General features: G+C 40.1%; 1 protein-coding gene across 3 annotated transcripts in view; it reads left to right on the top strand.

The window, feature by feature from the left end:
• FBXO15 (F-box protein 15) overlaps positions 1-16,844 on the top strand; it is a 211,222-nt gene that overhangs the window by 113,448 nt on the left and 80,930 nt on the right. For 2 of the 3 annotated variants that reach the window (XM_075826478.1, XM_075826479.1), the window contains exons 4-7: positions 3,606-3,710; positions 4,966-5,211; positions 7,962-8,171; positions 12,494-12,623. In XM_075826478.1, coding sequence (XP_075682593.1) covers positions 3,606-3,710; positions 4,966-5,211; positions 7,962-8,171; positions 12,494-12,623 — 691 coding nt within the window. The remainder of the gene's footprint in view (positions 1-3,605; positions 3,711-4,965; positions 5,212-7,961; positions 8,172-12,493; positions 12,624-16,844) is intronic. The other variant, XM_075826480.1, reaches the window with a different exon arrangement.

The following is a 16,844-nucleotide window of genomic DNA, read 5'->3' as shown; positions in this document are numbered from 1 at the left end:
GCAAAATTTCCCAATTGAGTTCAGTGGGGAAGTGAAATTTTCGCATTTTACTTTTATTTTTTTTGTCCTGAAGCATAATTTCTTAGTACCACAGTGTGTCTTCTCTTTTGTTTAGTGTAATTGAACCACTGATTACTATGGCTTAGCATCCTGCTTATTTTTTATTATTATTTTACAATGGTGAATGTAACATATCTTTGCATTTTTTTATACTATGTCGTAGAGATTTCAGCATAACATTTTATTATATATGATGGATATATAAAACTCTATCACTTTTTTAACACTTTTATAATGTTTTCCAGAGTGATATTATACTTTTTAATTTCTACATTTGAGCAGTAAGACTCTGTTCACATTACGTTATGTGAACATACTTAGTATAGTGGCAAATGCCGATGTATGCCACTTTATAACTATACAGTAGTGTACATTAAAGCCTTACATTGGAGATATACAGTACTTTGCAAAAGTTTTAGGCAGTTGTGGAAAAATGCTTCAAGGTAATAATGCTTTAAAAAATATAAGTGTTAATCGTTTTTTTTTTTATCAATTAATAAAATACAAAGTGGATAAACAGAAGAGAAATCTAAATCAAATTAATATTGGGTGTGACCACCCCTTGCCTTCAAAACGGTATCAATTCTTCTAGGTACACTTGCACAAAGTCATGGGTTTTGTAGGATTATAGTCAGGTATATGATTAACCAATTATGCCAAACAGGAGATAATGATCATCATTTTCATATGTAGGTTGAAACACTGTCATTAACTGTAGCAGAAACAGCTGTGTAGGAGGCTTAACCAGTTCAGGACCGGGCTATTTTGAGCCTTCAGGACGAGACGCCGTTTAGCCGTTTTTAGCACGTGTTAGTTAAATGGCTATAACTTTTTTATTTGTTGAGCTAACGACGTGATTTTCACGATGTTTTTTCCGTAGACAATGTAGGTTTCTTTTTTTTTATCGTCTTTATAAACATCCTTTTTGCTATTTTAGAATTTTTATTCTTAAAGTTTGAAAATAATAGCTGAAAAGTAAAAAAGCTTATTTTTTTACTATTTTTTTTTGTGGTAATAACATAGTTTTACCCTAAAAAAAGACCTTTTATTTGTGATCGTCATTGTCTACCGTAAATTTTAATATATTACATATCTATATTAGGGTAATTGGGTCCGGGCTAGCATTACAACAATGATTGGCGGGAGGGGAAAGTTTTTTTGTGGTGGGTATTTTATGTGTATTTATTATTAATTTTTTTTGCACTTTACTTTACTTTTATTTTTTTATTACTATGGTCTGTCCCTCAAAGGTCAAAAAAGACCTTTGGGGAACTTTTATATATATATTTTTCTTCTTCTTTTACACCATGCTTTTCCCCTGTAACTGGAGCTGCACAGCAGCCCCAGTTACAGTGGAAATCAGCCCTCTCATAGTGACGATTGTCACTAATAGGGCTGTGCTGGGTCTAGTAAGACCCAGCAGCAGTCTGCCACTAAAGGCACCGGCGATCATGTGACTAGTCACATGGACACCGGGAGCAATAGAGATAGCGGCGCGGCTGCTGCCTCTATTCGTATACACAGCGCTCATTGAGCACTGTGTACAAGTGATCAGAGAAGACAGAAGCAGCGAAAGCTGCTCCTATCCTCTCCTCAGGGTCCCCGGCAGTCACTGACAGCCGAAGACCCGACATTCAGCTGCCCGATCGCTCGGGCAGCAGGTTAAAACCCGAGCCGTAAAAAGTCTATGGCTCTGGTTTTAAGGACCCTGACCGCTGGCCGTAAAAACACAGCCAGCGGTCGGGAAACAGTTATAACTGGGTGAGGAACAGCCAATCTCTTCTGCAAAGGTGAGGTTGTAGAAGACGGGTTCATGTCACAGCTCCACTATGGCAAGACTGAGCACAGCAACAAGACACAAGGTCGTTATACTGCATAAGCAAGGTCTCTCCCAGGCAAAGCAGACTGGTGTTTCAAGATATGCTATTCAAGCTCTTTTGAAAAAGCACAAAGAAACAGGCAACATTGAGGCCCATAGACGCAATGGTCATCCAAGGAAACAGTGCAGCAGATCAAAGACACATCATGCTTACTTCCCTTCGAAATCGGAAGATGTCCAGCAGTGCCAACTGCTCAGAACTGGCAGAAATCAGTGGACCCAGGTACACCCATCTACTTTCCGGAGAAGTTTGGCCAGAAGCGTTTTTCATGAAAGAATTGCGGGCAAAAAGCCGTACATTCGACATGGAAACAAGGCCAAGTGACTCAACTATGCACAAAAACAGAAACTAGGGTGCAGTAAAATGGCAGCAGGTGCACTGTACTGATGAGTCAAAATGTGAAATTTTTGGCTGTAACAGAAGGCAGTTTGTTTGCCGAAGGGCTGGGGAGTGGTACAATGATGAGTGTCTGCAGGCAACAGTGAAGCACTGTGGAGGTTCCCTGCAAGTTTTGCGTCATTTCAGCAAACAGAGTTGGGGATTTGGTCAGGATTAATGGTGTCCTCAATGCTGAGAAATACAGGCAGATACTTATCCATCATTTAATAACATCAGGGAGGAGTCCGATTGGCTCCAAAGTTATTCTGCAGCAGGACCACAACCCCAAACATACAGCTAATGCCATTAAGAACTATCTTCAGCGTAAGGAAGAACAAGTAGCCCTGGAAGTGATGATATGGCACCCACAGCACCCTGATCTCAACATCATCGAGTCTGTCTGGGATTACATGAAGAAGCAGAGATGGGATCAGCACTCCTTTTATTACCTGGTAGAATAGTGATGCAAGCCAAACCACAGGCATGGCCCCAGCCTCCCCAATAGTACAGAAAGATAGAACCAGTAGGCAGCACTCAGTTAAGGTGTAGATGAATCGCCAATGGTTTATTCCAGTATTCAGCGATGTTTCGGCTTGTGTAAGCCTTTATCAAGCATACAGACAACAGGTCTCATGCAGGTTTATATAGCAGTGAACATCATGAAAAACAGTGTGGTGAGCAATTAAGCAATCAACTAATCAGAGAGCCTGAGATACTAGGTGCTGGGTGGCAACAAACTTGTCCTAATCTGTTATATAAACCTGCATTCAGACCTGTTGTCTGTATGCTTGATAAAGGTTTACACAAACCGAAACGTCACTGAATACTGGAATTAACCAATGGTGATTCATCTACACCTTAACTGAGTGCTGCCTACTGTTTACATTTTTTCTGGGATTACATGAAGAGACAAAAATATTTGAGGAAGCCTACATCCACATAAGATCTGTGGTTAGTTCCACAAGATGTTTGTAACAACCTCCCTGCCGAGATAGTTCAAAAACTATCAAGTGTTCAAGTGTAACTTGAAGAATTGATGCTGTTTTCAAGGCAAATGGTGGTCACACCAAATATTGATTTTGATTTAGATTCCACTCTGTTCATTCACTTTGTATTTTGTTAATTGATAAAAAAAAACTATTAACACTTCTATTTTTGAAAGCATTCTTACTGTGCAACATTTTTCCACAACTGCCTAAAACTTTTGCACAATACTGTACCTCCACCATATGGCTGTGACGTAATGAGAACAGAGCCTAAATTATGTATTTTCCTTGTGTTTTGCAGTGTGCCATGTGAGATTCTGATGAAAATATTTTCATATTTAGACCCATTATCTCTGATGTCTTGCGGTAGTGTCAATAAGAGATTCTATGAGCTATCCAAGGATAAGTAAGTGAATGTGTGTTGCAGCTGTGTAACATCTGTGTCTCCAAGATGAAATAAATACAATGAAATGTATTTAATTTAACCTCCAATAATCCACAGAATCTGATAATCTGCACTTGTTTGCAGCATTGGATTGAGTGCATAATGTGGATTTTCACAAACCAGAAGCAGAATCGAAGAGATTGTGGCAGATTCTGTGTCAACATGGTTTGCATAACTGTCCTACTGATCGATCCCTGTCCTTACAGGTGCCATATATTTCTCTTATTACCATCCAATAATCCGCCTCCCCCACCCTCCTTCCTGTGATTAATGGCTTTCTGCTATGTATCTAAACACACAGCAGCCTGTGAATTCCTGCCGAGAGGGGGTGGCGGGAGTGCTCTCCTTATGAATACCCCATATGTATTCTTTGATCGCTCCTATTAGCCAAATGGCACAATGTTTTTTTGTGCTGTTTTGGCTAATAGGAGTGCGGATTTGTCCCTTTTAATATACTTCCCTTACCTAGGGCAGCATATTTAGCTGACAGATCCACTTTAAAGTAATTTCACTGTTAATACCCTTTTAGCAATATTTGTTGCATCTATAGATAATGAGTCTCAAGGCCTCTCTGGGGTAAGAACTGTTGCCCGGGTTCTGGACAACATCTGCATGGAGTTTGTACACTCGTGTCATGCTTGTGTGGGTTTTTCCTGGGAACTCCACTATCCTCCAACATAAAAAAAACGTCAATTTCCTTCCTATTAAATTGGCTCTAGTACGTATGAGATAGGGGGCAGGGACTGATGTGAGTGATTACAATTTGTGTACAGAAAAAAGGAATATGTAAGCGATGTACATATATAAAATAAATAAAAAATTATTTATTTTGGGTTAACATCACCTTAAGCTTTAATTTGGGAATTAGATTTTAGTATTATATTTATCAGATCTCTTATTGGTATTATATTTATTGCCCTAAGTTCATAGAATCTCTACTACATGTGAATATTATTAATACTATATCTGATTTGTGAGGTCTAAAATGTCGAAACATTTACTCAATTAAGATAATCTAAAGAAAGCCTGTCACCAGCCCCTTGAAGTTAGAGCTATTAGATGCTATATGACAAACATCTCAGCAGGTGTTATACACACTGCAAGTAAATTATGTTGCCACTTAGCTGGATTGGTAGGGAGAAGTACATACGTAAAAAATGCGTATTTGCATATTATTTGTTCTATATTTTTACCAGACTCTTTTGTTTCTTGTCAGCTTAATATGGTATAATATTTGTATTTCACGTTGGAAAGTTAATCAGCGCTGGAAATATGGCTCCGTCAACTCGCTGGAGAAGAAATTAAGCGACACTACTATTTCAGATGCAGATTTTGGCTTTTGGAAGAAGACATATATTAGCGAATTGATAATGATTAGAGAAAAGGAAATGACTCGGATTATGGAATCTGTAAAGCGTTCCAGTTCCAGGGGCATACCAGTTAATATGGAAAAGGCAGTAAAGTAAGTAGCTTTATGCATCATTTGCAATGACTTCTATTCATTATGCTGTTGCAATATGCTTTGGACTGCATCAGAAATATCCTAAATTTAGACTGAAAATAAGAGTATTTCAATCCGATTTTTAGGATCCCCACCGATATCAAGAACAAAAGGATAAAAAGTCCCTTTGGAATATCTCCTGCACGCGACCCTCTGTGCAGGGAATTGCAGCATCATTCCTAAAGTGAATGGGGCTGTGCTGCAGTTCCCTGCACAGTGGGTGACTAGGAGCATTGCAAGCAGACAAAAACTGAAGCAGTTAAAAGGGTGTAGTAGAGGATTAGAAAAATATGGCTGCTTTTTTCCAAAAACACAGGTTGTATCAAGCTAAACTGTGAATTCAGACAATACCCATGGGGAGGTATTGCTATGTTTCTGGAAGATAGCAGCTATGTTTTTCTAATCTTGTACTACCTCTTTAAAGGGAACATGTCACCGGCATTTCACCTACTCACTCTACTCACCCCTCGCTGGGCACTGCTGTCAAGTTTAATGTCGTTATCCCCTTTTCTAAACCCCTCCTCTGACCGTAAATAACGGTTTGCAAACAATTTAATCCTTTTATGGTAATAATCCCTCAGTCTCGTTCGTTCCTCTTCTTATGCCCTCCTACCGCCGAAAACTGTCTTCTGAATGCTGAAATCTTGTCTTTGATAGCGCACATGCACCCGTCATGTATAGTCCAACACCCTTCCCTGCTTCGTTCAGGCCTCAAATCTAGTTACTTTGCATGCACCGCTATGGTGTCCTGTTGTGCGCACACACCATAACAGGACATCGATGTGCAAGCGCTGGATTTCATGTGTGCTGCGGGAAGGGGAGGCGAAGGGCTGTCAATCAAAAGTAAGGAGGCGGGGTTAACTCGGAAAAGCTTGAGGAATGAAGATATGACTCAGTTCGATCTAAGATATTACTTTTTTATGCTCATTAGCATACGGCACAGGAACACAAGAAAATAGAATACTAAAGGTACAGAGCCTAATTAGAAGATAATTCTAGGTTACATAAAAATGATTTTTTCACCCACTTCCACCAGGAATTGCTGCTTTAGTAGGTGAAATGCTGGTGACCGGTTCTCTTTAAAGGGAATGTGTTGCCAGCAAAACATGTTTTTTTTTTTTTTAGTTAAACAATTAGTGTGTAGGTGATTAAACATTGTTCTAATTTTTTTTTATTTTTTTCACGAGTCAGGAAATATTATAAATTGGATTCAATTTATAATATTTCCCAGCACTGGTCACTAGATGGAGCAATTCCCAAAATTGCAGCATTGCATGTGGTAAAGCAACCACATTGCTTTATGCTGCAAAATTGGGAAAAAATCCCTCGCTCTAGTGAGCTCTCAGAATCCTCCCCTCCTTTATCCTGGCTAGTGCCGGGAGAAACGAGGGGTTTGAATGGTCTAACCTCCTACACTGTGTGTCGCCATTTTTTGAGCTAACACACAGTGTAGAAGATTTACATACACTAGAAAACACACACTAAAACACGTACATACACAGAAATCACTTACCTGCTCCAGTCGCCGCCGCTCCCTCCGGTCCGTCCGCTCCGTCTGCTGCCGCTGCTCCATGTGCACAAGTCCGGAAGCCGCGACCGGAAGTAGTAATCTTACTGTCCGGCCGCGACTTCCGGTCCACAGGAAAATGGCGCCGGACGGCACGCATTTCAAATTGGACTGTGTGAGAGCGGCGCATGCGCCGTTCCCACACACACGGCATACACCATAGTGCATGGATTCCATGTCTGTATGTGTCGTTAATTGACACATACAGAAATGGAAAAAAAAATGGCAGCCCCCATAGGGAAGAAAAAGTGTAAAAATAGAAAAAAGTAACACACAAACACACAAATAAATATAAACGTTTTTAATAAAACCCTAACATAAAACTGATATAAAAAAAAAAATGTTGGTGACACTGTTCCTTTAAGTGCTGCAGCCCCCTTATTCTTAGAATCAGTGATGTTCCCTGAGGTTAGAAAATATCTCTAGCTCGTACAAAACATAACTTTTAATAAATATGCTGTAAAACCCTGTGACATAATCCCCCAAAAAAGATAGAAGACCAAAGAAATGGGTCCAAAGAACCACTGGTTCATAGCCTCAGTAGTAAGATAACAAAACACAGTTTTAAGTGCAGTACTGAAAAAAAAAATTAGGGTCTGGGAGGGAATAATATTTGAGGGGACACTATATCCTTTCTCATTTTCCTAGATGTCCTACCTGCCACAGAGCACCCATCCCAAAGGGAAAGTAACCCTTGTGCATCCTGGTATTTCCCTGTATAAACGTCTCAACACATTTTTCCCATTCATTAGGGTTCATCAGTGGATGTGAAAGGGATAACAAAAACAATCATAGATACGGGGTATAAACAAGGTAAAAAAAATAGACCGAAGGCTGCACAGGATACACTGCAGCTACAACCTTGCTTTAAAAAGTAATGATAACCAGGCGCACAATGGAGCCACTCCCTCAGACCTCAGCGCTAATGTAGAGGTGTCACTGAGGTCAGACCCCCACGATCCACAATCCTAGCAATATGCCGCCACTTTCTCCAGTGGGAAATATCCTTTAAGAAGCCAGATTGATTTTAATTTGGAAAAATTCTAGGCGCAAAAGCTACCTGACTCCTGGGATTTGTCCAGCCCTTATCTCCATCAATAAGGTAAATCTCTTCACTGTTTTCTCATCTCTGCTGTTTTTACAGGCAGTCTGGACTAATTTGGGCCCTTACCTTTCAAGATGTCCATGGGAAGAAAACCGTAATTGAACAGACTGATATTCATTTCAGGGATAGTTCACTTACTCTTACTTGGAATAGTTACCTTTGGCCTGAGTTTCGTTCCTTGACCAGAATTCAGCTACATGGAATAACACCAGTGCCATCAGATAAATTTTTGAAGCCTATTAAAAATGGGTGTGTATGACCTTAAAATACTAAAATTTGAATTGGCGTCATCATCTTGTGGTCAGTTGTCCAGCTTTACCTCTGCTCAGACATGTGATATAATGCTATTAACTGCATGTTAGCATTTCCAATTTGGTTTTGTGTTTTTTTTAGTATAGTAAATGAAACCTCCACAACATACACTGTTCAGCCATAACATTAAAACTGCTGAAGCAAAGTGAATAGCATGGATTATCTCGTGACAATGGTATCTGTCAAGGAGTTGGATATATTAGGCAGGTATAATAGTGGAATGGGAGAAGGAAAGTATGTGGTCTTGTAATATATAACTTTTATTTATTTGATTAAAATAGACCATATTAGCTCCATACGGCATCCCCACATTTCTGCTCTGCTCTAACTAGGGAGCACCGATGTGGGAGATTGCACTGTCTGGACCTCATTCAGACAGTGCTGCATGTCAATTATACGGAGCACAGCACTAACGTGCTATTCTTATTATGGTTTCAGTGTCAGTGACAAATACATGTCACACTGTTTATTTGGCCTACAGGGTATGTGAGTTGGGGGGTCACTCACACATACCCAATTTCACTAATTGGAACTTTTATTACATATTGTCTATTTTAATCAAATAAATAAAAGTTATATATTATTAGACCACATACTTTCCTTCTCCCTTTCCACTATTATACATACTTACCTAGGTGGTGCACACCAATGTGGTCTATCTTTCACATATTATATGTGTAATTGGTGTCCTCCTATTCATTATTTAGATATATTAGGCAGCAAGTGAACAATCAGTTCTTGAAGTTAATGAATTAGAAGCAGGAAAAATGGGCAAGTGTAAGGATCTGAGCGACTTTGACTAAATTGTGATACCTAGACAACTGGGTTAGAGCATCTTTAATACAGCAGGTCTTGTAGTGTGTTCCCGATATGCAGTGGTTAGTACCTATCAAAATTAGTCCAAGGAGGGACAAATCATGAATTGGCGACAGGGTCATGGGCCCCCAAGTTTCATTGATGCGAGCAGGGAGCAAAGGCTAGCCCGTCTGGCCCAATACCACAAAAGAGCAACTGTAGCACAAATTGCTGAAAAAGTTCATGTTGGCTATGATAGAAAGGTATCAGAACACACAGTTCATCCCAGCCTGATACGTTTGGGGCTGCGTAGCTGACCGCTGTCCGCCACTGAAAGTGCCCACAGTGGGCATGTGAGCCTCAGAACTGGACCATGAAGCAATGGAAGAATGTGGCCTGGTCTGATGAATCACGTTTTCTTTTACATCACGTGGATATCTGAGTGCGTGTATGTCACTTACTTGAGGAAGAGATGGCACCAGGATGCACTATGGGGAGAAGACAAGCTGGCAGAGGCAGTGTGATGCTATGGGCAAACCTTCGATCCTGGCATTCATGTGTATGTTACTTTGACACGTACCACCTACCTAAACATTGTTGCAGGCCTAGTACACACTTTTATGGCAATTCTGTTCCCTAATGGCAGTGGCCTCTTTCAGAAGGATAATGCTTCCTGCCATACTGCAAAAATTGGTCAGCAATGGTTTGAGGAACATAAAAATGAGATCACGGTGTTGACTTTGATTTTAAATTCCCCAGATTTCAATCCGATTAAGCGTCTGTGGTATGTACTGGAAAAACAAGTCACATGCATGGAGGCCCCACCTCACAACTTACAGAACTTTAAGGATCTTCTGGTGACGTCTTAGTACCAGATACCACAGGACAACTTCAGAGATCTTGTGGAGTCCATGCCTCGACAGGTCAGAGCTGTTTTGGCAGCATAAGGGGGACTTGCACAATATTAGGCAGGTGGCTTTAATGTTATGGCTAATCGGTGTATTTACAACTTTCCACAGTAAAAATCGATATAAAATGCTCAATATCCTTGCAAATGCTTTACTTTACTGATGTTACTACTATTTGTTGCAGAAATGTCTAACTCAAAATCCATTCCATACATCTGAATGGGGTTCTTTCCGATTCAGATTTATGGAACAGTCCCAATAAATCGAGGAGCGCCTGCGTTTTTTTTTTCTACAGCAAGTGTTACTGGTCTTTAAAGTGAATGCCCACCCTTAAATACCATTTAGTTGTTTTTTTTAAATTATAGATAAGTTAATAATTCTGTGCGGATTCATTTTTTAATGTATCATTATAGTGGTCAGATCCTAGTTTCTCTGATCCCCTTTATAAAGGCCTGGCCAAAAGTTTTGAGACTGACACAAATTTTGCTTTTCACAAAGTTTGCTGCTTCGGTTTTTATTTTGGAAATTTGCATTAACTCTAGATTGTCATGAAGTCATTCCTTGCCATGAAAATTAACTTAATCCCCAAAAAATCATTTCCACTGCATTTCAGCCCTGCCACAAAATGACCTGCTAACATAATTTCAGTGATCTTCTCATTCGCTCAGTAGAAAGTGTTAATTAGGACAATGCCACTGATATTACTCGGTCATGCTGATTGAATTATAAGAGCAGACTGGCTGCTTTAAAAGGGAGATGGTGCTTCAAATCATTGTCTTCCTCTGTTAACCATGGTTACCTCCAACGAAACACGTGAAGTTATCATTGCTTTGCATCAAAAGGGCTTTACAGGCAAGGACATTGTTGCTGGTAAGATTGCCCCTTAATCAACCATTTATCAGATCATCAAGAACTTCAAGGAGAGAGGTTCAATTACTGTGAAGAAGGGTTCAGGGCACCCAAGATAGTCCAGCAATTGCCAGGACCTTCTACTAAAGAGGAATCCGCTATGGTATCGGTTCAACACCAGTGCAGAGCTTGCTCAGGAGGGCAGCAGGCTGGTTCCAGTCCAGATTTGAAAGCTGGCATGCTGACTCTATTGGTCCCAATGCTTTTGTATTAAAACTAATGTGCTCAGAAACATGTTTTCTTCATTTTTAGGCCTCATACATACAACCGTAATTTTAATCCGCAATGCCGGATCCGTAATTATGGATAAAATACTGAAAGCAGTATAACCTGTATACCCTGTTACATAGACATATGGGTGTGACGTGCTATAAGAGATGCTTCCAATATCTATAATTAACGTAGCATATATAATAAAGCACGAGTCAAAAATTGCTCAGTCATTTTTCTTTGTAGCAAAAAATATTTCATTGACCAGAAAAAACAGTGTCACAATACATTCTTGATCAGATATATATGAAAAATGTGATATCACCCAATGTGCTGTAGTCCATTAGAGAATCCGGCTGATTTCTTCGGTCTCCTGATTCAAGGACTAGCAGCAGAGACTACATGTGGAGGGATGGTCGACATCTCACAACACTCGATGCGACGTTTCATGGATATGCCCCCTTTCTCAAACAATGCCAAAACGTTGCATCGAGCATTGTGAGACGCCGACCATCCCTCCACATGTAGTCTCTGCTGCTAGTTCTAGTATCAGGAGACCGAAGAAATCAACCGGATTCTCTAATGGACTATGGCACATTTGGTGATCTAACATTTTTCATATATATCTGTACAAGAGTGTATTGTGAAACAATTTTTTTTCTTGTCCGGCCACGGACTACTTCTCGTATATTTATGGGTGTGTGTCTGGGCCGTAGAAATGACCCCCAAAAAATAGGATATGTCCTATTTTTCGCATTTATACTTATTACTGTGAGCACGGTCCACAAATGTGAGTGACATTCCGTGGCCCATCCGTTCAGTATTTACTGACCGTAAATACTGCACGGTCTTGTGCATTGAGGCCTTTCTCTGATTATTAAGAATTTATTTTATGTTTAACAAAAAAAAAAACTGTATGGCATACATTCCTATGTCATGACATTAGCCTAGCTATATTATAGACCAAGGGCAAAATTAAGCATAGTAATCTATGCCTTAAATGCACGCACTTTTACTGGACATCCCCGAGTTCCTCGCTTAGACTTGGGGCTGTCCAGTCACAAAAGAAACCTCTGCTGATGACATCCGTGGAGTTGAGTGCAAAATGTAGCTGGTAATTAGAGGAAAAAATAGCTTTTTGCTGATATCCATTGTTAGGAATGAAGGATCACTGCATGTAACAGCCGAACTTCCTCATATTTTCTTGGGAAGGAGCATGTGGACGTACAAGTACATCAAAATGCCTTATCTTTCTTAAGCATTTGGACGTAAATGAACATCCAAATGCATTATGATAGTAGCAACATTTTTTACAAATGCATTATGGTGATAGTGGTAAAAAAGGTATAAAATAATATTTTTGTAATTCAACATTTTTATATTATTTAGGCTATTTGGTAAATATTTTTTTTTTCTTTTGTCTGTTATTTTATCAAGTCTTCGAAGGCTCTCCCTCATTTCTGAATATGACTTGGGGAACAAAAAGGATCCGGGCAGATACATTGGGCAAGACATGCACATTAAACTTTACCACCTTCATCCTCATCTAATTGTTGGATTGTGGAAGGTAAGCTTTTATTCTGGGGGAAATAGATATCCCACAACAGAACAATTTATATTTCACACTTTATTCAACAGGCCTGCTAAAGGAAAACAATCAATTTACTATTTTTATTATCACTGTAAATCAATAGGTTTAAGGCCCCATGCACACGACCGCAATCGCGGTCCGCAAAAACTGAGCCATTTACTTTCATTGAACACTGACACCTTTCCGTAGCACTACGGAAGGGTGTCAGTGCCGTGGAAATGTTCCGGGAATTATGGAACATGTCCGTTCTTTCGCATTTTGCAGGCCGTGCTCCCATACTTTGTATGGGAGCACGGCCCGAAAATGCGGCTGTCAGTCAGCGGCCGGCCGTGCCCGCAATCGCGGGCCGTGATTGCGGGCACGGTCGTGTGCATGGGGCCTTAAGGTTTGCATTGTGGTATGGATATAAATAACAATAAATGTCTTGATTTGATTGAACTAGATGGACTTTTTTCAACCTTACTATGTTATTTGGAAATCTTGTGTGGAATGTAAATTAGAAAATAATTTTGCACTATTGGCTGTTAAGTGGCACTCGTTTGACTTTTATATTTCCCCTGTATGCAGTTAACTTTAAGTGTGTTTTCTGGAACTTTCTTTTTTTCCTGCTGTTGTGATCGCAATGAGGTCACTTTACGCCTTGATCTCCATGCAGGTTCAAATCAGGTGGGGGGGGGGTGCGAGCTCGGAGAAGTAACAGATACACTGAGACGTTTCTCAAAGTAAAAATCCTTCTAACTTTATTTGCAGAGACACAGAGTTTATATAGTAAAAATATCACATGACTACGTGCAGACACACATGAATCATTTACATTCTTGTGGTTTCTTCCCTCGTGATTTATGTCTCTATGTACATTGTTCTTGGCTCTTACATCTAGTTGTTAATCTGGTGTCTGGTCCTTATCTATCTTGGCTGTATGCACAGAACTCAAACATCATATAAACAGACTCCTTTGTGTCTGGTAAGTCCTTGTACGGGCCCCAATTTCTACTATCTACAGAATGTCTGCAAATCTATTCCATTACCTTTCTCAGAAGATATTGTAATACATGTTTTTCTCTTCAGCATTGCACTCTTTGAGGTCCCAGATACATTATACATATATTTATACCATAACAATCCCACCTTTTGTGATTTTACCAACACCTAAATTCCAATGCTACTTCTATCTCCTGATAGCAAGGCTTCGATCCATTTCTTCACTTGATTCACACAGGTATGTAGGTGGGGTAATCTCACAACACTCTTTCATCATAATGTATAGGCCTCTGACTGAATGCTTCCCTTATCTTGCAAAATGCATAACAATTGAAACATGTAAGCAATATAAACAATATTATGAAACATATCAAGGGTTGGAATAACACATGAAGTATCTTAGTGGCAGTGGGGGAAAATCCTGTAAATATGTCATACCAATGATGGGCACTGGCATCTTTTATTGCTGACGATAAATTTATTACTTCCCTAGCTGCTATTGTAGCCAATATTTTCACTTTACTTAGAGTTACATTATGGGCTGCTATCAATTTCTTTACGTCTTTAGACTTTTGTAACACTTGTTTTAACTCTTCCAGTGGCAAACTAAAATTTCCATAGGGCAAAGGTTCAGGTACCCATACAGTGGACATTATTTCTTCTAAAGTAGGCAGGAACACTACAGTTTGGTTCCCCTAAGTCAAATGCGTCACATTGTATAGACATCCTGAAAATGGTCCTATGAGATTAAACTGGCTAAGGGTCTGCTTGTTGTTAGTTATTAAACATACATGCTGTGGACCTACTTCAATATAAACCTGTAGGTTAGCTTCTGGGATTATAGTGAGTGCGCATACATTATCCTGGTGCTGCATTAGACAGGGTTCATATATCCCTGACTGTTGATTACATACATATCCTTGCTCTGTTAACTGGCACAAATCTATATTCCTTGTCTTATTTTGAGAATCTATGTGTGTTCCTTTCATTTCCGGCATCCAATATTGTCCTAATAATGTCACCGGATCAATCATTACCATTGGCATAACAATAAATTTGCATAATAGAGTAGGATTTTTCACATTGAATGCTATTAGTCTTCCTGCACACCATTTAGGTGTACACTCAGTATACTCAGGCTGTAACAATAACCACGTATCATTTCTCTTTCCTATGGGCAGAATGTCTGTCCATTGCCTAACATGACTACTAAACAATTTATTCTTCAAATTATTCATCTGTTCTTGTTGCCACATCGTTTTAAGCGTACATACTGTCCAATTTACTAAAGTTGATACATTCTGTAATGTTCTATATTCGGTTAGCATACTTTCATTAAAAACATTTAGAAACGATGTGGCAACAAGAATACAAAATACATTCTATTTCTTATTTCGCTGTTATTCATACATAATATCATCCCATCAGTTTCTTTTATTACAATCGTAGAGTTGAGCCTCTCCTTGTTGCATCTTTCATAAGTCTTATTTATCATTTCGTTTCTATTTTTACTGGTTGTATATTTCTGTAGATACTGTAAATCTGGTTCATAACAACAAAGCAACAGCCCCGGCGTCTCTTCTTGTATGCTAATGTTGGCTGTTTTGTCTATGTGAAGGTACACAGTCCCTCCATGTGGTCCTTTTTTCCGAGTCCCTTCGGTTGTAGTCACATTTGTAGTATAACACGGGGCATTGGCCTTACAGGTGTAGTTACCCTGCTTTCTATCCACTGTGGCATTCGCCCACCCTGTCCTGAACTGTTCCAGTGATTCTGTACTGATTACGTGTACAGGAGTAGCAGTTCTGCCTTTTTGTATAAGAGCACACGCAACAACCGCCGCAACAACCGCAAAGATCTTCATTCTTCTGGCTAAAGAACCTTTTTACAATGACTGGCGTGAATCCAGCTTGCCTTTCCTTCGAGCTTCACTGAGGTGCTTGTAACGAGTAGGACTTGAAACGGTCCATCAAACCGTGGCTCAAGGCTCTTCCTCACGTGTCTTTTGACAACGACCCAATCTCCTGGTTCTAGCTTATGCGTCCCTTCAACTGAATCAGGATCTGGAATGGAAGCAAAGACTTGTGCATGCACCTTGGTCAATTGTTTGTTCAGCGTTGATACATAATCTGTTAGTCTACCATACTGCATTTGGAGCACCTGTGGAAAATAACATCCTAATCTGGGAGCCGACCCAAATAAGATCTCATATGGGCTGAGACCTGTTCTTTTTGTGGGCGTGTGTCTTACTGAGAACAAGGCTAATGGTAGACACTCGGTCCATGGTTTCCCGGTTTCTACCATTGCTTTTTGGATTTTCAATTTGAGAGTCCCATTTAGTCTCTCAACCTTCCCACTGCTCTGTGGATGGTATGGTGTATGTAGGGCTTGACTTATGCCTAGAGCTGACAACACATGGTTCATGATTTCACCCGTAAAATGAGTTCCTCTGTCGCTCTCGATCACCTCTGGAACTCCATATCTGCACACCACCTCGTTGATCAGTTTCTTTGCTGTGGCTACGGCTGTAGCTTTGGTTACTGGAAAAGCTTCTGGCCATCCTGAAAAGAGATCAATACAAACAAGCACATACTCATAGGTACCGACTTTTGGTAATTGAATATAGTCTATCTGCAGTCTCTGGAACGGATATATAGGTCTGGGTGTGTGCTTCTGTGGTACTTTTACAGTTCTTCCAATATTATGTGTTGCACAGATCATGCATCCTTGTGTAAAACTGCTGGCCATCACACTAAACCCTGGGGCATACCACACCTTGTTTACCAAGTCCATCATTGCCGTTTTTGATTGGTGAGTCGCTCCATGTGTTATTTGGGCCATCATTGGGAACATTGTCTTAGGCAGGCACAGTTTATTCTGGCATTGCCAGAGGCCATCTTTTCGTAGCGTTGCTCCTTGGGCCGTCCACTTGTCTTTTTCTTCTTTTGTTGCTTGTCCTTGAAGTTTTTGCAGTAGTTCCGGGCTTACAGCTGGTCTTGTTTCCTCTGGATCTTTTATCTGACATACAGCTGCTAACACGGGTAGCTTCTGTGCTGCTTGCTTTGCCGCTTCGTCTGCCAGGGCATTTCCCCTTGCTTCTGGTGTGTTGGCCGTAGTGTGAGCTTTTATCTTTATTACTGCTACTTCTGTGGGTAACATCAGGGTCTCCATCAACTATTTTACAAAGTCTGCATTCTTTACAGGTGTACCTGCAGA

This window comes from Rhinoderma darwinii, chromosome 5 (assembly GCF_050947455.1).
Source record: "Rhinoderma darwinii isolate aRhiDar2 chromosome 5, aRhiDar2.hap1, whole genome shotgun sequence".
Classification (NCBI taxonomy): Eukaryota; Metazoa; Chordata; class Amphibia; order Anura; family Rhinodermatidae; genus Rhinoderma; species Rhinoderma darwinii.
Note: the sequence above shows the minus strand (reverse complement) of the source record. Positions and strands in the feature narration are given on the sequence as shown.